General features: G+C 53.8%; 1 protein-coding gene across 2 annotated transcripts in view; it reads left to right on the forward strand.

Annotated features, from left to right (window-relative positions):
* Positions 1–25,914, forward strand: part of PITPNM3 (PITPNM family member 3) — a 107,514-nt gene that overhangs the window by 59,098 nt on the left and 22,502 nt on the right. For both annotated transcript variants that reach the window (XM_036757894.1, XM_036757895.1), the window contains exons 4-7: positions 1,749–1,799; positions 9,553–9,629; positions 11,836–12,071; positions 19,571–19,760. In XM_036757894.1, the coding sequence (XP_036613789.1) occupies positions 1,749–1,799; positions 9,553–9,629; positions 11,836–12,071; positions 19,571–19,760 (554 nt within the window). The remainder of the gene's footprint in view (positions 1–1,748; positions 1,800–9,552; positions 9,630–11,835; positions 12,072–19,570; positions 19,761–25,914) is intronic.

Genomic DNA, 25,914 nt, shown 5'->3' on the forward strand with positions numbered 1-25,914 from the left:
AGGTTGTGCCCAAGAGTCACCAAGATGCAGGAGGGTTCAGAGCTGGCTTCATGGCCAGGGCCAGTGGGGGATCAGTTATTCCAAAACACCAGGACCTTCCTCATCTCCCTAGCAGTGAGTGGCAAGAACTGACTGGTGGAGGAAGGAGAGGGGTGCTGTTGTTTGCCCCTAGGGCACTTAGAGGGTTAAGAGTCCTCATCAGGCAGACTCCACAAGGGGCTGCTCAGCCTCTTCCTGGAGGCCTCCAGGGAGGAGAAACTGCTGCCTTCCACTCCAGGCAGCTCTCTTGGTTGGGCAATTTTTCCTGACATCAGTCAGGCCCAAGTCTGCCCTTTCTCAGTGTTCTCTGTATTGCTCATGGTTCCTTCCTCCAGGGCCAGCCAAGACAAGGCTAGTCCCTCCACCTGATGGTCTTTAGATGCTTGTAGGGAGCTCTCATGACTCTGATCTTCTCTTCTTCAGGATCCACACCCCCAGAACCACAGACCCCCACCCTGTGAACTCCATGTCCTTCACCTTCCACGTGCTACAGAAATGATCACAGTGAATAGAGCATTCAAAGCCCCAGCAGCGTCTGGGAATGATGAGGGAGATGCAAGGGGATATTTCCTGGGGAAAAGACCACAGGACTTTGGTCCCATGAATCATCTGCAGGGTGTGTAGCTCTAAAGGGCTATAGGGAGACAGGCTGAGGACCCAGGAATGAGGAGGCCACAGCAGTGGTCCCTGGCCTGGGCAGACTTCATGGAGTCCTGGGCTCTGCCTTAAGGGGAGAGGGAGAGAGGCCAGGGAGGGCAGACATTCCTGCGAGTGACCCTCCCTCCTCATCTATCTCTGCCTCCTGGCTTTCCTGGCTTCCTTCCAGTCCCAACTTCAATTTGCCACATTCATGTCCCTAAAATGCAGCTCTGGCCACATCACCACCCTATTAAAAATCTCCCTTAGCCTGGCACTGAAGCTCCCACCAACTTTTCCTGCCTCAATTTACTGCCTTCTTTCATTCACTCTCTGCATTCCCCACCTCCACGCCCATGCTCATGCTGGGCAGCCCCTGTCTCTGCTCTAGCACAGCTCAAGCCAGGCCCTCCCTGACCTCCAGCAGCGCTTTCTCCCTCTTGAATGGACTTTGTGACTATTTCTGGGTGGCTAGTAAGGTCCCCAAGGGCAGGAACTCTCTTGTTTTTGCCTCTGTATCCCCATGGGCTAGCATGGAGCCTGGCACACATGGAGCTTTTAAGTGGTCAACGAATTGAGTTCAGCAATAAAGAAATGGACAGCCTGCTTCTCAGGCATCTGAGGATGCAAAGACAGGTGGGAGAGCTGACCCAGGGAGGAGAGTCTGGGCTCCCAGCAGCCTCAGCAGTTGCCCCATGGGGCCCATCCAGTCATGTTCTATAGACATGACAACTGGGTTTTAGGCTCCCATCTTGTCATTGAGTTTGTCTTTTGAAAATCAGGCCTGCCCTGATGTGGAAAGGAGCCTGAGAGTGGGGGTAGATCAGGGAAGAGAAGGGAGGGGATATTAGGGGAGGGGATATAAGGGGAGGAGAAGGGAGGATACACTAAGGGAAGGGGAAGGGAGGAGATATTAAGGCAGGGGAAGGTAGGGGACACCAGGGGAGGGAAGAGAAGGGAGGGAGGGAAAGCAGTCCCATATGGTCTCACATTCAGGGTCCACTCTCTTTGGGTACAGAAAACCTCAGGCTAGAGCCAAAGTCCTAATGGGCCCCCTCTGTGTCCTCCCACAGGAGATTCGGGGTCTGGTCTCTGCACGTCCAGTGTCCTTCAGGAAAAGCAGCGTGAGTGTGGCCTTGATTTCTCTTTGGCTTGGCTGATTGCCTGTGACTGCTGCTGTTTCCAGGTTCTTCTCATCGCCAGTGAAAAAGCAGCAGGATCCTGGGGGTGGCCTGCCCCTGCCCCTGCCCCTGCCCCAGCCTCGGCTCAGGTTTCTCAGGAGCTGGGGTGCAGGGGGGTCCCCAGTCAAGCCCTTCTGGGTGCTCTCAGACTTGGGAGCTCAGAGGCTGAGGACTGGATGGGGAGCCTGGTGTTGGAGTGGGGAGGGCCACTGGAGGAGGGACGTGTCGGGGCTGCAATGTCTTTTCCTCTGGATGGGATCATGGGGGAAGGGCAGATGACAAGAATCTCTGGACCTAGGGGCTCTGGACCCACCTCAGCTCTGGGGCCTTCAGTTCAGGAAGCTTTCCCAGCAGGAGGCTGTCCTGTGGCCAGAAGCCAAGGGAGAGGAAAGGCCCCCAGGTTGCTGGGGCTTAGAGCCCACCTGGGAGAGGTTCCTACCTGTCCTGATCCTTTGGCTCTCTGGGTCCTGCCTATGTGCTATGCTCCCAGCACCGGCAGGTGATCCCCTAAGATGTGTCAGAGATCAAAGGAAGGACCAGGAGGGAGACCATTGCCACAGAGGCAGGCGAGGTGCAGCTGGCTCACCCAGCAGACCTCAGTATGGTCTTGTAAATGTGCATCTCAAGTGGGGCCAAGCCTCTGGTCCAAGCGGCAGAGACAGAGGTGATGGCAGAACTAGAGAGAGAGACAGGCCCAGAGCCTGAATAGGAGAGACTGGTGGAGAGAGGAACAAAAACCCCAAACCAAACTATGGGCCAGGAGGGTAAGCAGAGGCCCTCTGGCTCTATCTGTGGGTTCTCAGGGCACCACCCCATAGGTCAGGGGTCTTCAAAGGCTGGCTACCACTTGCCAAGTACATTGTAGGGGGTAGAGCATCTCTTGTGCAGGCCCAGGCTGGACTTGCCACCTCCTGGCCTGTGCCCTGGGTGAACAGTTAGTGAGCTTGGGCCAGGCTCAGAAGCCAGGAGGAATCAGCCTTGGGTTCAGCCTAGTACCCTTCGTGGTGGGGCAGCTCCAGGCTATACCTGGGGTCCATCCTAGCAAGGGTCTACCTGTGCTGACCATGGGGAACCCTGGCTCCTGATGTCCCACTAAGGAAGGGAAGGCTCATCCATAGCCACCCTTCCACACACATATACATATACACACACTCACATACACACATATATGCATATGCATACACAGGAACCCACAAACACCCCCTCCCCTCAAGTGCATAGTGCCTGGAGTGCTGACAGACAGACTTGATCAGAGACATGTGGCCCAGTGATACCCGCAGCCCCTTCTGCTGTCCCTCAAGCCCCCACCTTAGCCTTGGGTTTCTGTCCCTCCCTGCCCTCTTCCTCTGTGGGAGTCTCCCTTTTTTCTGTCTGTTTGTGTCTGTCTCCCCACCTTCTCTCTCTCTCTCTCTCTCTCTCTCTCTCTCTCTCTCTCTCTCTCTCATATCTCTCTCTCTATGTCTCTCCCTGCCTCTCTCCCCCCTCTCCTTTCTTTCTTCTTTCTCTCTTCATTCTCTCTCTTCTCTCCCCCCTCTTTCCTTCTCTCCCTCTCTCTCCCCCTTCCCTTCTCTCTTCCCTCTCCCTCCTCTCTCTCTTCTGTCTGTCCTTTTCACTCTCTTTGTCTCTCTCTCTGTCTCTCTCTGTCTCCTCTCTCTGTCTCTGTCTCTTTTCTCCCTCCTCCCTCTCCTCCTCTCTCCCTCTCCTCTTCCTTCCCTCCCTCTCTCTCCCTCTCCCCCTCCTCCATCTTTCCCCCTCTCTCTTTTCTGTCTCTCTGTCTCTGTCTTTTCTCCCCCTCTTCCCCCTCCCTCCCCCTTCCTTCCCCCTCTCCCCCTCTTTCCTCACTCTGTCTCCTCACTCTGTCTCTCTCTTTTCTTCCCCTCCCTCCCCTTCTCTTTCCCCCTCCTGCCCTCGTTCTCCCTCCCGCCTTCCTTCTGTCACTTTTGCTCCCCTCAGGGGATCTGCCTCTGTCTCTTCATTTCTCTCTGGTTCTGTCTCCTTCTCTGTCCCACGGAGGGAAGGCCTTGGTGCCACCTGAGCCCCTGGGCTCCCAGGGAGTGCTCTCACCTCTGCTCGGAGCCCAGCACCCTGAGGCCCCCCGCACCCCCCCCGCCCGCCCGCTCCCCTACCCCCCACTGGAGCCTTCTCTGCGCATGCCCGTCTTTCCTCTGCAGACGAGGCTGGGAGAGACCCCAGAGTCTATTAGGATGTGATTTCGTTTTCTAATTGACAACATATGCCGTCAGTGCTGTGGGAACGGATTTGTCCTGACGGATTAAGCCATTGGCGCAGGGGCGGCGGTGGGGAGCAGATGCTGGAAGAGCCGTGATTTCCCTGGGGACCCGCTGCGGCAGCAGACGTCAATGCAGCCAGCCTTGCGCACGGCTTGTGGGCCGGGCGGAGCCTCCCGCTGCACTTTGTGGGGGTGGCATAGCCCGCCCCCTCTCCCTGTTCCTGCCCCCCCCTCCCACCTACTGCAACAGAGAAGGGCTCTGGACCCCTCTCCTCCCCGTTTCCCACACAGGCAGATTCTACTCCAATTGGGCCCCTGCACCAAGGTGAGGGCGGGAAACGATCGGATTTGCAGCTTTCCCGCATCGCCCCGATATATCGACTTCCTACGTATGACCTTGAATGGGGGAGTGCAGGGAGCTTGGGTCACTGGGGCAGAGTGGGGAGCAGCTCCCCCTCCCCCGTCCCGCATACCGCTTCTTCCCATAGGATTTAACTCCCGTATTAGAGTCAGGGCTGATGTGGGTGAGAGGGGGAGGAAGCCAGGCCTGAGGAGGGAATGCTCACCCCTCCCTGGTGTCGATCCCCAGGCCGAGCTCTGGGAACTAGACGATGGTGGGCTGGGGAGACAGGTATTGGGGCCCTCCGTGCCCTTGGGCTCCTGAGCACTCTAGGCCTGGAGAGGTCTTTGGAACCCAAGGTCTAGGCGCAACAGGCTTGGGGGGAGGGGCGTGGAATGGAGGAAGGCCTCCTAAGGTGGGCCTACTGGCCCGGCCAGGTCTCCCCTGTGCTCTGGGACTTAGAATGGTAGTACCTGGAGGGCAGCTTCTCTCTCCTCTCCCTCTCTCCCTCTCGTTCTCTCTCTCTCGTTCTCGATCTCTCCCTCGTTCTCTCTCCTCTCTTCTCTCTTCTCTCTTCTCTCTCTCTCTCTCTCTCTCTCTCTCTCTCTCTCTCTCTCTCTCTCTTTCTCTCTTTCTCTCTCCCTCCCCAGCCCCGTCTCCTCTCCCCCACTCCCTCTTTCCTCCCCACCTCTCATCTCTCATCTTTGGATCCCCAGCTTTACTTAGCCAGAGCCTAGCACATGCTAGGCCCTTACTAACTAGGGCTTTTCATTCATAATTTCTTCCTATCCAACATGCTTTATTAAACACCTACTGTATGACCTGCCAAGTTCTGGGAGGTGCTGGGGACCGTGAGAGAAGACAGTCCCTGCCCTTGAGGCACTTACATATGGGGGCAGGGGAGGAGAGGGGAAGGAGTGCAACTATAAATAGATAAGTATTAAGCAGGTGATTGGAAGAGCTCCCCAGGAGCCACAAGGACCAAGGAAGGATTCCCTTGGGAGGGGGCACATGAGATTTGGGGACAAGGACTAGGGACAGCACTGCCTGACTATATGCTGAGCATCAAAGGCCTGGAAGGGTGGGCTGGAGCCACACTGGGAAGGACTTTCATCTTACCCTATTGGCACCATTCAAGATTCTGAAGTGGGGAGGGGAGGCTCAGACTTGGGCTTCAGGAAGATGATTCTGGCACATGGAGAGAGTATGGATTCAGGAGGGAGAAGATGGATGTGGGAGGGAGAGGATACAGGAGCTAGAAGCCCAATGGGGACCAAGCTGTACCTGAACTAGATGGGAGGGCCATGTGAAGGTCAGAAGGGGATGGGGTGAGCTCTCTGTCAACTGACCGAGTCTGGCATGGAGGGAGAGGGAAGAGTCAAGGAGGGGTGAAGGAATAAGCATTGATTAAACATCTGCTATGTGCCAGGTACTGGGCAAAGGGCTTCACAACAAACCTGGGAGGAATATGTTATTATCCTCATTTTATAGGTAAGGAAACTAAGGCAGCCAGGGTGTTAAATGACTTGCTCAGGGTCACCATGCTAGTGAGAATCTATATCAGTAAGGCAGAATTCATGACTTCAAAGATAACCATGAATATGCCTGAATGGTCCAGAATCACAGGATATAAGGAATTCTCTAAGTGGAAGGCAGAGGAGTTAAAGCATTTATTGAAACTCAAAAGTAGCAGACCCATGGACCAGTGTCCCCAGTTTGACATGCTGGCAAGAACGTTCCAAAACCAGTATGCCCATCTCACAATAGTGACCAGGAGGCCACAGAAAAGCATTATGGCAGCAAGCCAAGCCATACTGGTGCTTCCCCCCCAATGCCAGGGCCCTCCAGCAAGAAGACCACCCACTGGCCTCAAGCCCCTGCTCAGCACTCTCCGGTCTCCATGAGGGTCAGTCCTGCCTTTTTGTAGCGCTAGCCGCCGCTTCCGCTGCAATCTCCAAGCTGTGTTCCAGCTAGCTGACTGCTTCCTCTCTCCTTCAGCTCTCAACTGCTCTCACCAACAACTGCCTCTTAGCTCTGCTCCAACGGCTCAGCAAGCTCCTCCCACCACAGGCTTCCATTGGCTCCAGTCCTAGCCACTCCCTCCAGGACCCTGAGGGCCCCACCCCTGGAAAGATCTTCCCATTCACTGATTGGTTTTACAGAATCTCAGGCTGGACTTGAACTCAGGTCTTCCTGACTTCAGGGGCAGTGATTTATCCACTGAACCACCTGACTGCTGCCTCAGCGGAGGTTGTAAGCCTGGGTGATCAGCAGGTGGCTATCCCTTTAACCAAAATAGGGACGTTTGGAGGTGGACAGAATCTAGGTGGGGAAGGACACTGAGTTCTGGTTTGGACATGTCAAATTCGAGAAGCACATGGGACACAGAGTCTGATGACAGAGAGGTGGCCAGGAGAGAGCCTGCGGGAGGTGTCTGCTGCCCAAGGAAAAGGATTAAGCCGAGGGCCATGGCGGGGTGGGGGGCGGGAGGGGGGTCGCCATGCAGAGAGAGTCTGGGGTTTCATTCGGAAATGTGGAGGCATGGGGCAGGGGAGGACAATTAAGCCGAGGGTGGTGGGGGGAGGAGTGGAGCGGTACGGAGAGAGCAGCCGAAGGGAGGGGCCTGAACCCAGGTACAGGATACGTGGCCCTGGGTGGGAGCCTGCTCTCTCCCCTCTCACTCTTTCTGCCTGGCCAAGGTTCCCGTGATACATTGATAATTAGGGGAATGGTCGACACTGTTCGTACTTTCCAAGGCTGTGATTAAAATGGACAAAACCCTAAATGCACTGGAGGGAGTGGGATGTCCTCCTGGGGAGGGCCAAGGCTGACCCTCTGCAGCTTGGGGACGCTGGGTGTGGGAGAGGAGGCAGAAAGCCCTCTAGTCAGGAGATCACCATTCAAATCCCACTTCAGGCATTTCTCGGCTGCGTGGCTGACCGTTGGTAATAATGCCTCATGATAGGGTTGTCAAGGCTGGGGCTGCCAGACAAAAGTGTTCTTTACCCATCTGGTTTTAACCTCTGGTTACCCCGCCCCCCCCCCCCCCCCCCCCCCCCCCCCCCCCCCCCCCCGCCAAGCCAGGGCTGACCGCCTTGAGCAGATGGCAAGCTCGTTATTGAGCCATGATGGGAATAGAGTCAAGGTCCACTTGGTGGTTAGAGGGAACCCTCATCTGGATGCCCCTGCAGCCTGCCTTCTTTAGCTAGAAGCTGGGTCTGACCTCTCCTCATGTGGGCAGAGATGGTTCTCTGCTCAGTAAGCAAGGAGGTGGGGGGGGTGGGGGAGAGCAGGCTTGTCCTGAGCCAGAGCCCTGAGCCAGACCTGGGCAGCAGGTGGGGGGCAGAGCTGGGCTGGCAGAGGAGACAAGCCCTAAGCCCAGTGGCAGACATGGGCATTAGCCTGGTACAGGTGAGTAGTGGATGACCAGTCTGTATGGGGCAGGTGGACCCAGACCATAGAAGGCCTAGGACATCAGTGGTGTGACTATGAATATACAAACTTCTGTAGAAAGGACTATAACAACCCATCTGACTCCCTCAGGCCTCTTCGTCAAGGACACCCTCAATGTGTACTTAGGCCATTCTTGTAAGGCTCTTTATAGCCATGGGAAAGCATGTGGAGGGGCCAGGAATAAAGATAATAGTGACATTTATACAGCACTTGGGGCAGCTAGGGGGCACCATAGTACACAGAGTGCTAGGCCTAGAGTCAGAAAGACTTAACTTCCTGAGTTCAAATTTGGCCTCAGACACTTACTAGCAAGTCACTTCACCTTGTTTGCCTCAGTTTTCTCACCTATAAATTGGGATGATAACTCTGCATTCTCTCCCTCTCAAGGTAGTTCCAGTGAAAGCATTTTGTAACACTCTTAAGTGTGGGAAATGTCAGCCCATAGTATCATGGCAGTGGCCTTGTCCACTACCCCAGGAAGAAGGATGACCCAGGTGGAGACATCAGCTCATGACAGCTGGATCTCTGCTATATAGCCAGATTTCTTGGTTCTTGCTTAAATGGGGCTGTCTGTCTAGTGATCCTTCCTCTGTGAGGGGCATCATCTCCTTCACCTGGCCCAGAATCCAATGGCCCCAGCCCTAGCTCACCTGTAGCCAGCCTGGTGTTTAAGGTCTCCAGGGAGAAGTCTTGGGCAACAGACTCATAGCCCCATCTTGTGGGCCTTGGGGCCCCCAGGGTCACTCCACACCATGATGAGGCATGGGGGAAGGGGACCTCAAGTAGAGGGAAATGAATATATGCTAGTCTGTGGCCAGGGGTTTCTGCCCTAGGCAGAGAGGACTGGGATGGCAGTAGTGGTGAGGAGGATGGGGGTTCCTTCCCTCTGGACAGCACAGCTCCCTCTCTAGCTCCCTTTTCTCCCTACTCCCACCTAGACCAGGGCTATGTGGCTGCTGCTGGTAATCCTGAGGGCTGCTGCTGCCTCTCTGTGGTTCCCAGGGTAACCCTGGTGTGGGATGGGGGAGAGGCAGTTGTGCCCTTAGTAGGTCCTCAATGAATGCACAGTGAAATTTGAGTAGGGATGAGGACAGAGAAGTCTACACAAGACAGTATGGCCAGCACATCAGGGAGGTGTCCACTGAGACAGATCTGGCACCTTAGGAAGTCCTCTCACCCAGTCCTCTCACCTCACAAAAGGCTGGTTCCGCCAATGCTGGCAGATGTCTGCCTCTACCAGGGCTCTGGGTTGGGGTTGGGGGACTGCCTCTGGACAGCCCAGAGGTCTGAATATGAGCCCCCAGCTAGAGTCAGGTGAGCAGGCTCACAGTTTGGGGTCTCAAGATCCCTTTATACTCAACAATTATTGAAGATTCTAAAAAGCTTTTGTTTAGGTCAGTTATAGAAATAACATCCTAGAATTATTGTGAAAATAGATTTGACTCTGTGGACTCCCAAGGGTCCAAGGACCGCACTTTGAGAACCACTGAGCTAGAGGTTGGAGATAGCCAGCTCTCGGAGAAGCACAGAGAGCCTGGACTTTCCTGGGGATGATCGCCCTCTGGTGTTGGTTGGAGGGCATAACCCTTCCCTAAACAGACTACAAAGTGCCATGTGTGAGCAGTGACCATCAGTCTTCTTTTCTGCCCTGTTTGTTTTTTCCCCACCAACAGGAGAATTATACCGAGTTTCTTTGAGAAGACAGAAGTTTCCAGCCCAAGGCAGCATTGAGATCCATGAAGAGGCCGAGGTGGGTGGCCCTGCGCAATGCAAACATGAACTTAGAGTGAAAGGAGGAGCATTGGAGGCAGGGCCCCATTCTTGGGGTCCAGGTTCCAACTCTTTGCCCCCAGAATGCTTTAGCAGAAGGGGGACAATGGAGCTGTCCTGCCCTTAGCTGGCTTTCCCTAACTCTAGCCCCACTGCAGAGACGGGTTATGGGGGGATGCTGAAATGATGAGGGGCTAATGCCTGCCCTGTGAGATCCCTGGTGAAGAAGAGTTCTTTAATCCTTTGCAAACACCCTTAAATGCCAAACAGTGGATCTAGTTGATTCTAGAGGCACTAGGGAGCCACAGCATGCTGGAGGTCAGGGGAGGGACATGATAGCTCACTTCTCACAAAACTCACAAAGAGTTTCTCATCACATGCCTGAGGAGGGACATGCCTATGACCCCATTTGACAAATGTACAAACCTCAGCCCAAATGGAGAAGGCACTTCTTTACTGCCCTGGATGGGAGGCTCTGGAGCCAGGCTTGGACACACCTGGGCTTGTACTCTGGGATGATTCTGCTAGTGACTGAATAGAGGAGGGACTAGAGGAAGAGACACCAGGAAGGAGGCCATTACTGGTGTAGTCCAGTGATGAGGGCTGGCTTCAGCCTGAGCAGATACAAGAGGATTATGAGCTCTGTTTTGTACATAATTGGTCTGAAGTGCCAGAGGACCAGGGCAGGGAATTTTAAGCAGGCAGCTGGTGATGGGTCCCTGAGGAGATGGAGCTGGTAGTCATTTTCGGAGAGATGGCAGCTGAATTTGAAGTGGGGGGTAGGGTGAGACAGAGACAGGCAGAGAGAAGAGGGGGCTGGACAGAGACAGACAGGCAGAGGGAAGAGAAGACTGGACAGAGACAGGCAGAGAGAAGAGGGGGCTGGACGGAGACAGAGACAGGCAGAGGGAAGAGAGGACTGGACAGAGACAGACAGGCAGAGGGAAGAGGGGGTTGGACAGAGAAAGGCAGGCAGAGGGAAGAGGGGGCTGGACAGAGAAAGGCAGGCAGAGGGAAGAGGGGGCTGGACAGAGATAGGCAGAGAGAAGAGTGGGCTGGACAGAGACAAAGACAGAGGGAAAAGGGGGCTGTATGGAGACAGAGACAGACAGGGAAGAGGGAGCTGGACAGAGACAGGCAGAGGGAAGAGGGAGCTGGACAGAGACAAAGACAGAGGGAAAAGGGGGCTGGACAGAGACAGAGGCAGAGACAGTCAGTGGGATCAGCTGAGGGTTTGGGGGCAAGGGACTCTAGTGGGGAGGAAAGCTCTCCTTTGGCCCCAGCCCCCTCCTGCCCCCTCCCCTTCTCCAGTTACTAGGAGTTTAAACTTCAGAAGCTTTTTTCCCTCTCAGCCCTGAGCCCCAATCTCCCTGCTGCTGCCCCAGAATCTTTCCAAGGTGGATTCTAATCCCACCCCTTCTCTGGCTGCCAGCCTAGTTCACCTCATTGCCTTTCACTTGGACCCCTGTATGAGGTATCCTACATGTCTCCCTTTCCACTCTGCCATCTCTAATCCATCTGTGACCCAGCCACCAAAAGAATCTTCCTATAGCTCACATCAGGTTGAGGAGCCATTGAGATGCTATGGAGTTGGAGGAGCTGGGTTCAAATCCATCCCTGGTATTTACTCCCTGTGTGACTCAGCCTCACTTTGCTCTCCTATGAAAAGAAGACCTTGGACCAGCTGACCTCCAGGGTCCCTCACTGCACTAGCTCTGATTTTAAGATCCACTCCCTTCTTCCCAGACTTTCCATGGCTCCCCATTTCTTCTAGAATAGAACAGAACCCCCCCCCATATATAAGCTCCTCATGATCTGGCTCCTCCCCTCCAGGCAGACTCCCCAAACTTGTGTGGTTGCCTCCTGATTGTGCCCCACACCTAGCTCACTTCCCTTCACATCTCCCCTTGTTGAGGTCCAGCCTCAGTGCCACCTCCCAGCTTACCCTGACCCCTGCTGCCCCAGTTAGGAGTAACATCTCCCTCCTGAAATGTCGTTTTCCCCATTCCATTCACGTTGTGAGCGTGGCAAGTCTCCTCTCTAAGGCCACTAGCTTCTCAAGGGCCAGAGGGGCAGGGCAGGGAGGGTGGGGCTGGCACAGGACCAGGGCAGCGAGGGCGGGGTCCAGAGCTGGGGGCCTTAGCCATGCTGGGCAGTCTTCCTTACCCACCCGGTCTCTCCTCTAGGGAGGTTCTCAGCAGCGGGCTTGTAGAACTCATGTCCTCCTCCTGGTGCTGCATGGAGGTAACATTCTGGACACAGGCAGTGGGGACCCAGGCTGCAAGGCAGCTGACATCCACACCTTCAGCTCGGTTTTGGAGAAGGTGACCCGTGCCCACTTCCCCGCGGCTCTGGGCCACGTCCTCACCCAGTTCGTCCCCTGCCCAGCCATCTGCTCCCAGGCCTTCTCTCTCATTTCCAAGTAAGTTGGGCTGGCATTGGGGTGCTTCAGGCTTGGTGCCACTGTGCCTGGGCATGGGATGGGCATAGACACAGACATGGGTGGGCTGTCTGTCTGATCTCACTTTTGTGCAAATCTGTAGCTGTCCCCTTGCCTCAGAACTCATCTGATCCCACTGCACTTCCAGGTGCTCTCACCGTGGTCTGGGAGCCCTGGGACCTCTCCTTACATAAGGACAGGCCCTTTGTGTGCTCTTTGTGGTCATCTGTCCATTAGTAAAATAGGCTTGAAGGGAATATTCATGTCTGTGTCACATGAGTTGAAGGAAGTGGTCCCTTAGGCTGGGCACCAATGGGCCAGCATTCCTACTGGAGAGGCAGTGAGGCACAGGTGCCTGGTGGGATGGGAAGGTGGCATTCTCAGCAACATCGGTGTCCAGGAGAGAGAAGAAAGGAAGGAATCTGAGGGGCAGATGGTCCTCCCTGGGGGGTACACTAGGCCTCTGCCATCTGCTGCCTCAGGCAGAGGTGGGTGTGTGAGTGTCCCAACTGAGATGGAGTATGCTCTGGGCCCCATCAGCCCTGGAGGCTGCCCAGCAGGACCCACTGCCACCCCCTCTGCACTACCCACCCCCCATGTTAGTCTGGAGGGCATCTTCCAGACTGTTTTCAGAGAGACTTTATCTGCCCCAACCCTGCTCTCTGAAGGTGCCAAGGAAGGTAGAGGCCAGGACCACAGGAGAACATGCTGCCCCTTTGGACCAGAAAGTCTCCTGCAAGGGGAGGGGGTCAGTTTGGGAAGGTTTGGAATTAGGTACCAGCCAGGCAGTTTTGATGCCCTTCTATAGCTGTGAATTTAGCTGGGGTGGCCTCATAGGCTACAGTGAGCACCCTCCTGGGGCAACTGGAAGGAGGTGATAGGCCTGGACCAGAGCAGCCCCCTTCTGGCTGTTCTAACCCCCTCCCAGTGTTTGGGCTGACTAATGCTGCAGACCTTCCCTGTGAAGTCCAACCCACTGCTTCTGACCCTTGCAATGGAAGCTGGGTCTGTGCTCAGCTTTGGTGTACTTGGGCCCTTCAGGAGCCTGGGGGCCCTTGGGGTACTGATGCTGGGGCTTCTCCTTAACGGTCTGGACCTGTGACCCAGGAGACCAGGGAACAAGGCTTTGTGGGCTGTGATTCAGTCTGAATGGAAACCATGCCCTCCCTCCCTCCTGCCCTCCCTCCTTGGCAGTTCTGGGTCCTCCTTCAAGACCGTGGAAGATTGCACTCTGCCTCCCCCTCTCCATTTCTGCTGTCACCACTGGCTGAGGCTGGGCCCCCAAACCTGGGCTCCTAGGGACCTGAGTCTGAGGGTTAAATTTAGCCCAGGTGAAGCAAAGATATGCCTGACTCTTGCCCTGAGGTGGCACCATTTCCCTGGTGGCTCTGCCTGCCCGGACATCGGGAACCTGGGAAATCTGGTACCCTCTTCCTTAGAACTCCCCCTGCCACCCACCCCCACCCCATTTCCTTACCTGGGTCAGGGAGAGCCTTCGCCCAAGAGTGGGTGTCCAGGGCCCCAGAAAGCCAGGCAAGCAGGCATGCAGCTGCTGGCCTCTCTCATAGAGCCCCAGGGATGGATCTGGGCACTTAGTCTTACTGAACTCCATGCATATTTAACTAATAGTTACTAATTAGCAATTGATTAATTGTACATTAAACCTTGAAAGAGGCTAGCAAGGGCAGGAGCCCCTCCATGGAGAAGCAAAAGCTTGGGCAGTAATTGAAGAGCTTTCTTATCAAGTGGGCTCTTGGGGACAAAACAGTTGGTCCAACAGCTAGCTCTAACAGACAGAGGGAAGGAAGGAAGGAGGGAGAGAAGGAGGGAGGAAGGGAGGCTTCTTACACATCAGGCTCACTTCTGGCTCTCCTGCCTGGGCTCCAAGCCTCCTCCCATCCTCACCAGGGAGGGCCTCAGCAGCAGCACAGGGATCCAACCACTGCACAGCCAGTCCAGGCTCAACCAGCTGAAATGCTACATCCCCACACCGGAGATCTGAGTGGTTTTCATGAACTTGTGCTCATGAGATGCAGCCTTCATGTGAGAACAGTCAGTGGGGATCTGAACTGGGTGACTGTGTGCTAAGAGAAGTCAGTCATTAATGGGTTGGGTCAGCTTGGAAGTGGGTCTCCAGTGGAGTGCCCCAGTGATCTGTTTGACCCTGTGCCATCTATCTTGGAGAAAGGCACAGGTGACCTGCACATCCAATAGGCAGATGGCCCAAATGCACTGGAAGGTGGAGGTGGAGTGCACAAAGACCTGGTCAGGCTGGAGCACATTTTTGTCAACATGGAGCTTTCCCAAGATACAGCCTCCTCTTAGCGCTGTCCTAATGTTGCCCATTGGACAGGACCAGGGCTGGGCAATCTCTCTGGCTTGGCTTTACTTAGATAGAGAAATGATACAAATCTGCATCCATTCACTGTGCCATTGCTCCTGCCTGTGGCCTCTGGGCCTCAGGCTAAGGGTCAGTCTCCTTCTCTGGACAGTGCTGGGGATACTGTGACAAAGATGACCCCATCCCTGGCAGCATGGCTACTTTGGGAAGCAGGCACTAGCTCCTGCTGGCCCATTCGTGGGTTCTGATGGTAACTAGGGATGGGGCTTTGCTGTGGCTTTGTCCCTGACTGTTCTGGGTACAAGGTTATGGAGCTTCTCTGGGCTTACAGCTTCTGGGTTCAGTTGGAGTTCTTAGCTGAGGGGCTGCTGTCTCTGACCCAGGAGAGGAACAGTGAGCTCTGCTGTCTCTTGGCCTAAAGTCCAGGCTTTGAGCCACAGCTCCTTTGAGGATAGACCAAGTGTGGGTGCTTCCTCCCCTCCCCTTTCCTCTCTCCTCCCTTCTCTCCTCCCCTTTCCTCTCCTCCCTTCTCCTCTCCTCCCTCTCCTCCCCTCCCCTCCCCTCTCCTCCCCTCCCCTCTCCCCCTTCTCTGTCTCTGTCTCTCTGTCTCTCTCTCTCTCTCTCTCACACACACACACACACACACACTCTTGGTGGTGTTCTTTTGAAGGAAACAGAAACCTTTAGCTTAGAGACTGGAAGGAGGGCAGGAATGATAGCTATTTTCTTTAAGAATTTAAAAGCTGTTTTGGCATGGAGAGACAAGACTGGCCCTAACTAGCCCCAGGGGAAGGACCAGGAGAGATGGGTGGAGGAAGAAGGAGACAGATTTAGGAAGGTCCTCCTAACAACTAGAGCCAAGTGGTCTGGGCTACTGACCCTGTGAAGGGCTCGCTTGTCAGGTGGATGTCCCCTTCCAACCTTCAAACTGTAATTCTGTGAGTTGCTGTTTCCTCTCCCAAAGGATGTTCATTAGCCCCGGGACCAAACTCTGGCACTGGAGGAATCCATGCTTACTTGTGCCTGTAGTCAGTGGGCTCTCCAGGTTCAAGGTCCTCCCAGTTTTCCAATTCTCCAATTTTTGAGTCTCCTAAGCAAATGACTAAGAGGCACAAGGGATGGAGGTCTTGCCCAGGAGGCACAAGGAACAGACGTCTTGCCCAGGAAGCAGCAGGATTGTCTTCTTCTCACTGGGCCACATTCCTGCTTTTCCATATTCCCATCGGGAGCATCAGTGCCCTTCAGTCTCCCTGCCCACAGAGCTGGCCGGGCTGCTCCTCTCTTCAGGCCGTCCACGGTCTGACCTAGCCTCCCTTTCCCTCCTCATCTTGTTCTCTCATACACTCACTAGGCTCTGGGGTGGGGGTGGGGGCTGCATAGCTCTCTGCCTGGAGCTGTCCCAACTGCTCCTTTGTTCAGTTCCTGATCCCTACCATATCCTCTCTCCCCCTCTGCCTAATTTTGCACCATCCTTTAGAGCCAGTCCCAAATTCCATCATTCCCCTGGGGCCCTCCCTGATGCCCCAGTGACTCCCTTAGGCACTTTTGCTGGCTTCCTGAACACTGCCATTCTCTGCGCTTGGGTCTATGAGTCTATGGGCTCCCTGAGGGTATAGGCCTTGTCTTACCCAAGCTTGGCTTCTCACTCAGCAGGCACTTCGCCCATTTTTAGGGTGGATTCTCCTGTGGAAGCCCAGTCCTGGGGAGCAGTGGTCAGGAGGAAGGGAAGGAGGCTGGGCATCCTGGCCCACTGAGCAGAGGGCTCTGACTGGGACATTTCTTCTGGCCTTCTAGGCTGACAGTGCTGCAGAGCCCAGGAACACCATGGAGAGGTAAGGTGAGGGAGTGTCAGGCCAGTCTTTGGCACTGCCTCCCCTGTTTTACCCTTTCATCTTTCCCACATGGTCTTCCTGGCTTTGGGGGCTCCTGCCTTGTCCTCAACGGATGTGGGGGCACCAAGGACTGGGGGGGAGACACCAGTGACCCTCACTTTCACCCCATATATTCCAGAACAATGAGTTGGTTTAATTTAGGTGTGTTCAGATGTTCCCATATTCCATACTTGACCTAGTCATTTTCAGTGGCGTCCAATACTCCGTGACCCCTTTTGGGGTTTTCTTGGCAAAGATACTGGAGTGGTTTACCATTTCCTTTTCCAGCCCATTTTACAGATGAGAGAAATGAGGCAAACAAGTTTAAGTGACTTGCCCAGGGTCACATAACCAGTAAGTATCTGAGGCTGCATTTGAACTTAGGTCTTCCTGACTTCAGGCCCAGGGGTCTATTCACTGTGCCACCTAGCTGCCCTTGCTTGTATAGGTCACTTGTAATTATATTTTATTCTGCCTATTTTATTGCTATCTTATTTTTTCTGCCTATGATGAGCAGGGTCCTTCAGAGTGGGAGATGGTAACCTCCATCTGGGAGGGCCATCAGAGTATTCCACAAGCCAGTGAGAGGTAGCTCATTAGTTTGAGTCAGCCAAAATGAAATAGGATAAAGGGAAAGGCCTACCCCTGGCTTCCCCAAACCAAGAACAAGATGACTAGAGGATTGCCAACCCAGTGTGTGTCTATGACAGAGAGGGCAGGCTCATCCAATTTGTGGTGACCCCCATCTGGGAGGGCAGTCAGAGCATTCCACAAGCTAGTGAGAGGCTAGCCCACTGGGATGGACGTGGTCACCTGCATTGAATGGAGGCGTGTAATGTCTGGGGCTGCCAGATTTCCCAGCAGCCCATGGTGGGTGATCAGCCTTGAGCAGGGGTGATGCAGAGCTTTAAACTGAAAAGAAGGGGAGACAGGGTGGAGAGACAACAGCACTCATGATTGTGAGTGAATCCAAGGAAGGAGCCAGGAGGAAACCTGGTGGTCTTAGAGCTCTGGGGACATCTCAGGTTAGGGGTCAGTCTATGCTCAACCTGCAGTTTCTGTTACACTGTGGGAGTCCCTGTCAGTGGGAATCCTCCCCAGGCTCTGAGCCCCCAGACTGTGTCGGGGCAGGAGCCAAGAGGCGATCATTCCCAGCGCCTGGCATATAGTAAGTGTTAGAAATACACTTGACCCTGAAATTCAGGCATCAAGGGCAGTTTATTATTATTCAGAATCCAAAGGAATTGGGCCTGTTCCTGGGCTAGGAATGGACTCCGCCCTTCTTTAGAAAGAGGCAGTGGGGAATACAGGAATGAGACCAACTTTATTCTGTTAGACTGATGCAGGTTGATGCAATGTCAGCTCAGTACCTCCCTCCAGAGAATGGATCAGATTGGTCCACTTGGAAAACTCCTCCCTGTGGGTGTGTAAGGTAATATTCAATTAGCCAATTAAGCATGTGTGCTAGCCATTTGACCCAGTTTTCTCTTCAACCCTGACTGTTATCTGGCTGGTTTAGGACAGTTTTGCCTATATCTGGAGTTTGTGATTTTCAGAAAGCCACTAGCTATTCTCTCATTGGCTGGGTCCATCTGCCTTAGTTAATTTTTATTCCCTTCTTTGTTTAAGCTGACACTTCATTAGTTATTCTGTGGAATTTAATTAACTCTTCTGTGGAAACCTAACTTTTACCAATCTCTCTCAGTAAGTGCTTAATTAATGCTCATAGATGGATGATGACTCAGGATTTCTGTTTCCTGGCCTGGCCCACGTTGGCCCACGTGCCCAGGACAGGATGAGTTGGGTGGGAGGGCTCAGGGAGTTGAGGGGATCTGGAACTTTGTGGGAACCTGGGAGTCTGGGGGATGGGCCAACTCCTGGCCAGCCCCAGTGACTAGAGGAGGGCTTGGGCAAGGGAGCAGGGAAGCAGCTCCAACAGGTGGAATGTGCTGGCCTCTGGGTATGCATCTGTGTGTTTCCATGTGCCCTGTATGTTCCTAGCATAGACACATATGTATCTGTGTTGGCATGAATGTTTGTGTGTCCATGCCTTAAATGCCCTCATGTTTGTAAGAACGTGTGTGTGTGTGTGTGTGTGTGTGTGTATGTGTGTGTATGTGTGTGTGGGCGGGGCCCCCAGGGACTAACATCTGTGCACCAGTAAAGCCCAGACCCACGGGGTGTGATGCTTCTGGGGCCACGTGGGTGCTGACATGTTAACTTCCAGAAGCATCTCAGTGGAGGCCCTTTGTGCTGAGAAGCTACCAAAGGCTGAAGGCCTTCCCCCACCCCCCACTCCTTTCCTCAGCCTGGCCTTCAGGCCCAACAGGGCCACCCAGACAGCATAGAGAAGAGCCAGGATCTGAACCCTGTTTTATGGGTCTGGGTTCTGCAGCACTCCCATCACACCAGGCTGCCCAGCTTTAGGTATCTCCTTGGCCTCTGGAGTGAATGGCATTCCCTCCACACCCTCCTCACAGCTGAACCAGCCAAGCAGGGTAGGAGGAGCCTGTGTGCCTCTGGGGGTGTCTCTGTGTACTTACATGTACTTACACATACACAACTCATGTGTCAGTCTATCTGTGTATGTGTTTGTGTGTGCAGGCATATGTTTGCCCAAGTTCCTAAACGTGTCTTTCTTTCAACACCCTCTGATTCCTCTCCCGGGACCCTGCCCCTCAGCTCTTGGGCCAGGCAAGACCTGTTTCCCCTCCCATAATGGCATGAGCTGAGGCCAGGCCAGGCTGGGGTCCAAGCTGGTTTCAACCTCGAAGTCAGACCCTGTGGCCAAAGCAATACCTCAGTGTCTGGGCCTTCTGACTGTCCAGAACTCCCTGTGGCCCTCCCATGATGCCCACCTTCCTCCCCTCCTTCTCTCCCATCTGGCAGGCCAGGCCAGGCCAGACTCTTTTCCATCTCCACATTTTTGCTCCCCTCATCAGCCCTGCTGCCAGGGGCTGCCTTCTCCTCCTCCTGCCTGGGTCTCTTCTGGGCTGCTGCTGCTTCAGGAAACCTCCCCTTCCCTTGCTCCCAGCTCCCAATGGGCTAACCATATGAGTCCTCTGCCCTGTGTTGGCATCTGAGAGTTCCTCCCCATAACCAGGGGCCATGCCCTCCTTTTGGGCCTGAATCTCCTCTCTCCCACCAGAGCTGAGCATGGGGCCCTCAAAAACCTCACAGTGCCTGAGACCTCAGCTCCTCCCAGCCCCGTTTGGCCCAGCCTGCTGAGCCTGGGCCCCTGACTGCCTGCCACGGTGTTTTCCCTCCAGCCTGAACCCCTACAGCTACGATGAGAATTGGCTGAGCAGCAGTGAGGACCACATCCCACTGGCTGCCCTGCCCCTCCTGGCCATCTCTTCCCCTCAGTATCAGGATGCAGTCGCCATGGTGATCACCCGCGCCAACCAAGTCTACAGCGAATTCCTCAAGTCTCCGGATGGGATCGGCTTCAGTGGGCAGGTAGGGCTGTGCTGTCCCACCCTGGGTGCCAGCCACAAGACAGGGTCTGTGTCAGTGAGCACAGAAGACTACTAGTCTGGGCACCAGTCACAGGACATGGTCTGTGTCAGTGGGCACATAAGACTACCAGCCTGGGCACCAACCACAGGATGGGGTCTGTATCAGTGGGCACATAAGACTCTACCAGCCTGGGTACCAGCCAGAGGACAAGGAAAGCTAGCCAGAGTCTTCCATGATTGGGGTGGAGTAGGAAGGGGAGTTTAGTTTGAGTGAAGAGAGGGCAGGCAGGGAGTGAAGACCTTGGAGACAGGCAGAGTAGGCTAGAAGGCCTTGTCAGCCTCCTAGACTTCAGTGTTGAGGACCCAAATCTAGGAGGCTGGGACAAAATCCTGCTCCCATGGAGTCAATGCCCTGATCCTCCAGGGACCTACTCTGGGCTGTGTCCTCAACAGCTGTGCTGGGCTAGTCGCCCTTTCTGGGCTAGTCAACCTCTTTGGGCTAGCCCCTGGAGGACTGGCTCCAGCCTCTGTGACATGTGGTGGGGTCATCCTCAGGCAGGGAACAGACAAAGAATTCTTGGCCAACGAGCCAGGTAATGGAAGCCACAGGTTAGGTGTCATTGACAAACCTGACCAGCTCCAGATTGTTCACGGGAGAGTCCTTCATTTGTCTAGTCAGTCCCCATGAAGTGGACACTGTGGCTCTGGAGAGTGGGAGTATGGCCTCTGCCCTCTCAGAGGGGCAGCCTCTCCTCTTTCTTCTCCTGGTGCCTGCCCCCTGCCCCAGCAGGGGGTCCATCTCTCCAGGCTCTCTCTCTTCAGGGGCTGAGGCCCTGGGGTCCTTCTCTTTGGGCCCAGTGATCCCCAGCTCCTGCCTTCTCTGTCTGTGGGCCTGGAGCCTGGATGGCCCCAGCTGAACAGCTGCTCCAACCCAAAGCTCTGCTCTCTTTCTTCCCCATTTGGTTTTTTTTCCCCCTGCCCATTCTGGCTGTGACCTCCACAGGTCTGGATTTGTTCACAGCCTCCTCAAGGTCTCCCATCCATGTCTCCAGTGTTCCTCCACCCCTGGATCTTCCTTTACTTCATAGCCCAGCTTTCCCATGTCCCTGCTCCCTGTCTCCTGTGTCTCTGGCCTCTAGCTACAGGATAAATGCCATGGAGAAAGACCCTACAGGAGTTCCCTCAACCATCCTATTATTTCATGGCACGTGGACATGCCTTCCAACTTTCCACCTCCCAGCTTTTGCCCAGGCCATACTACCCACCAGACAGACCATCCCCTCTCCTTCCTCCCTGTATAACACCAACCTAGCTCATTTCCCCTCTCCTGACCAGCTCCTCTCCTGAGCTCCTGGGGTCTTTGGCTATCCAGCTCTCCCCACTGGCTCCTGGCATAGGTTGCCATGATGCATTTACTCTACATAGACGAAGAGCACACTGGCCTTCATGGCTGTGACAAGGCATGTTAGCTAACCCACCATATGCCTGTGCCCCCTCACTGAGGAGAACCAGGTGATTAACCTGGTTTATTAGTTGTATCTGACTCTTTGTGACCCCATTTGGGGTTTTCCTGGCAGTTACTGGAGTGGTTTGCCATTTCCTTCTCCAACTCGTTTTACAGATGAGAAAACCAAAGCAAACAGGGTTAAGTGACTTGCCCAGGGTCACACAGCTAGCAAGTGTCTGAGGCCAGATTTGAACTCAGCCCCATTTAACAGTACAGTTAATGATGAATACTCCACTGATGCTATTGTCCTAAGGCCCTACCTATGCTCAGCCCTGTGGGGTATGGAGGGAGGGAAGAGGATGGAATCTGGGCCCTCCTGGATCTGACTGATAATGAAAAAGGACCACCACACATACAGACTGAGATTTGAGGCAGGGTTGAATCCCAGGCCCCACTAGGCTGCAATGAGGGGCCAGAAGGAAAGTGAGTATGGAATGGAGGGGTGGGGGAGGGTCAGAGGAGGCTTCCAGGAAGAGCTGGGCCCTGAAGGACAAGATGAGATCTGAATCAGCAGAGATTGAGAAGAGGGGTATTGGCTGAGAATCCCAGAGAAAAGCTGCTGCCACTGTCTCAAGTCCCCAAAAGAGCCAGAAATCCAACTTGGCCCAGTGGGGTGGGGGTGGGGGTCCAGCCTTGGCGTGTTTGTGACAGAGCAGCTCCAGTTACTGGGTAAGTGATGTAGAATGGGTGTGCAAGAGGCTGGGAGTATCTGAGAGCTGAGTTGATACTCCCAGAGAGGGAGGGGCTGAGGGCCCTGCAAGGCAGCCATTGTCTGAGGAGCTGACCCTCACACAGACCCTCACTAGTAGTGGGAGAAAGAGAGCTCTCAGGGATGAGGCAGGGGCTGGGTGGGAGCAGGGTTAAACACAAAAGAGCCAGCATTGGTGAGAGAGTGTGGGCAGGGCCACGGCCTGGAACCAAGCTAGGTCACTGGGACCCAAGCTGGGTCAGACACCTCAGAAACCAGTCAGTGCCCAACCCAGCAGCCATGGCCACCCACAAAATCCCCCTCGCATCCCAGCAGTCTGAGGAGGACTCAGAGATGCCTGTGACTCCTTTCCAGGGGTGCTCCCTTGGACAGTGATGGTATGGGCAGGTGATGGCTTCTTCAGGGGATCTTGGGGGCACCTCCATGGATTGACCTTCTCTACAAGGGTGCAGGCCTCATCACCCTGGATGACCTTATCCATGCCCTCCAGGCAAGACCCTCCCGACGTACTGAGGACTGTCCTCTGGATCTCTTCACATCCTGGCAGTACTGATGCACTCTGGGGCTAACTCACCTCCATGGCCAGCTGACCTCCTTTGCCACTAGTTTATCTCTTTAAAGATGCCTCTTCTTAGGCATAGAATATCCTAGCCTCCCTGTAAAATTCTGTGGCCTTCTCCAGCCTGCCATGTACCCCACCCTTTGGGCACTCAGAATTCTCACTCCTTGGAGACTGTACAGTTCTGTGGTGCACAGCCAGACAACTCCCTTGGGTCTGGGGATATCTGTATGTGAGCATGCACACTGGTGTGTGTGCATGTGGGTGTGAGTGTGTTGTGGGTGGTGACGTATGCTTACATGTATATGTGGCAATATGTGAGTGAGAACAGTGTGTGTGTGTGTGTGTGTGTTTCCATGAGTACATTTTTGCATATGTGTGAGCCTATGTCTGTATGTGAGTAGCTGAGATGTGCCATAGATCTTTGAGCCATAAATAGCCTTCAGGGCATCATAAAAGTACTTTGGTTTGTTACTATCAGCATAAAACTGAATTTTGTCTGACTTCTTGCTGAGCCAAGAATCCTGCACCTCTAGGCTTTGCTTGTACTTTGCTTTGGATGGAGTTAAACACTGCCTTCTTAGAGACGGATGAGCTATCCTGCTGGTAAACCCTGTGGAGTTCTCGTTTTTCATTTAGCAGCTTCTGAATTTCCCCATCATTTTCATCAAGCCAGTCTTGGTGTTTGCGAGTGTTCTGACCCAGAGGGGCAAATGCAGTGCTGCACACCGAGTCTCTGAAAGCTGCCCGCTCCTTTTCTGCTCAACTGATGCCAACTGTGTGTCGGCTCAACTTTCCTTCCAAGTTAGCAACGAACTGTTCCCACTCAGAGAAGAGCTCTCATTTGTTTCTAATTCTTCTGATAGTTGTTTTGCCTTGGGGATGCTGCTTTTGTTGAATGTGAATATCAAGGCCAGCTACTGCACTGATGGTAAATTCTTCAACTTGAAAAGGCTACAAGCCAAGACTAAAGCGGAGGGAGTGCTGGTGCATGATTTTCTGTTTGCAGATGATTGTGCACTCAATGCAGCCTCAAACTGAGATGCAATGAAGTATGGATCAATTCTCTGCTGCTTGTGCTAATTTTGGCCTAACAATTTACACCAAGAAAATACAGTTGTTCCACCAGTCACCACCACACCATCCACACATGGAACCATCAGTTACAGCAAATGGAGAAGTTCTGAATGCTGTGGATAAGTTCACTTACCTTGGTAGTGTACTTTCCAGGGATGTCCACATTGATAATGAGGTTGATGCATGTATTGCCAGTCAGCTCAGTGTTTAGGAGGCTCAGAAGGAAAGCATGGGAGATAAGAGGTATTAGGCTGACTACCAGACTGAAGGTCTACAGAGCTGTCATGCTGACGTCATTGTTGTATGCCTGTTAAACCTGGACAGTCTATCAGCGCCATGCCAGGAAACTGAATCACTTCCATTTGAATTGTCTTAGGAAGATTCTGAAGATCACCAGGCAGGATAAGGTACCAGGCACTGAGCTCCTTACTCAAACTAAACTGCCAAGCATTCAGACTTCAGGCTTCAGGAGCACAACTCTGATGGGCTGGCTACGATGTTTGAATGCAAAATGTATGCTTGCCAAAAAGACTGTTTTATGAAGAACTCACACAGGGAAAGCGTTCACATGGAGGTCAGAAGTGATACAAGGACACTCTCAGGGTGTCTCTTAAGAGCTTTGGAATTGATTGTGTGACGTGGGAGACACTGGCGCAGGACCGCTCAGCATGGCATTCCCACATCAGAGAAGGTGCTGTGCTCTATGAGCAAAGCAGAATTGAAACAGCTCAAAGGAAATGCAGAATACATAAGTTTAGAGTAATCCACCCCAAATGTTCACACGGACTATTTGTGCCCGATCTGTGGTAGAACATTCTGAGCTAGTATTGGCTTGATCAGCCACAGCTGGACACATTGAAACTTGACTCTAGCCTAGAGATGTCATTTTGGTCCTCTTTGAAAACAAAGGATAACAACCATGTCTGTATGTGAGTGTGTGTGTGTGCATGTGTGTGTATGTCTGTGAGTGTGTGTGTATGTCTGTGAGTGTATGTCTGTATGTGAATGTGTGTGTGAATGTCTGTGTGCATGTATATATCTGTATGTGAGTGTGTGTGAGTGTGCATGTGCATGTATGTATGTGTATGTATATGTGTGTGTGCATGTGTCTGTATGTGAGTGTGTGTGTGTGGAGGTGGCATGGGAGTTTTGAGCACTGGGCTTGTGGGGTATCTGGGGTCCACATGGGACAGGAGAAGAGAAGGGATCTGGGCCTCCCTGCCAGCCTCTAGCCTGGGTAGGGGGTGATAGGTGGGGTGAGGCTGGGTGGTCTTCAGGGATGACTTTAGGGAAAGTACTGTGTATATACCCCTTGGGTACAGCAAGTGTATCTCCCTTGAGTCGCCTCTATTTTCTGCATCACCCAGTGGGCTGGGAAGGAATGGGGTGGGGGGAAATAGAGGAGGGGAAAGGCCTGAAGCTGAGGGAGACCCTTGCTGCAGGGGCACAGATTGGCAGCTTTGGGAGTGCTTTGGGGGTACTTACAGACTGTGACATGATAGGAAAAGCTCAGGTGGGCTTGTCTGGGGGACCTGGGGTTTCTCTCCCACCTGTCAGCACATCATGGGACATTTATCAAGGACCTACTATGTGGTGGCACTGTGCTAAGTGCTGAGAATGTGGAGAAAGGCCAAAGGCAGCTCCTGCCCTCAAGGAGCTCCCAGGCTAATGGGGGTTCCCATGTAAAAAGAAGCTGTGGGGACATGATGAAGTCCAGAAGAGTCCGAGCAGGTGGGAAATGAAGAGAGGGTTCCTCAGGCCCTTCTTTAAAGGGTGGGTCTGGGAGGAACTCCCCTGTCAACACTTTGCCCTCTGTGATGCCTGGGAGGAAGGAGTCAGTGGGTCAGTGGGTCAGTCAATTGATGGATCACTCCCTTGGTTAGCTACTTGGTTGGTCAGTCACTCAGTCAGTCTCTAGGCTGGTCACTCACTCAGTTGGTCAGTCACTCGGCTGGTCAGTCACTCAGCTGGTCAGTCACTCGGTTGTTCAGTCAGTCAGTCAGGCACTCGGTTGGTCAGTCACTAGGTCAGGCACTTGGTTGGCCAGTCACTTGGTCAGTCGCTCAGTTGGTCAGTCACTTGGGCAGGCACTCTGTTGGACAGTCACTTGGTCAGTCACTCAGCTGGTCAGTCACTCAGCTGGTCAGTCACTTGGCTGGTCAGTCACTTGGTTGGTCAGTCACTCATTTAGTCTCCCGGTTGTTCAGTCACTTGGCTGGTCAGTCACTCTATTGGTCAGTCACTCGGCTGGTCAGTCACTCGTTTAGTCTCTTGGCTGGTCAGTCACTTGGCTGGTCAGTCAC

Source organism: Trichosurus vulpecula, chromosome 4 (assembly GCF_011100635.1).
Source record: "Trichosurus vulpecula isolate mTriVul1 chromosome 4, mTriVul1.pri, whole genome shotgun sequence".
In the NCBI taxonomy this organism is placed as follows: Eukaryota; Metazoa; Chordata; class Mammalia; order Diprotodontia; family Phalangeridae; genus Trichosurus; species Trichosurus vulpecula.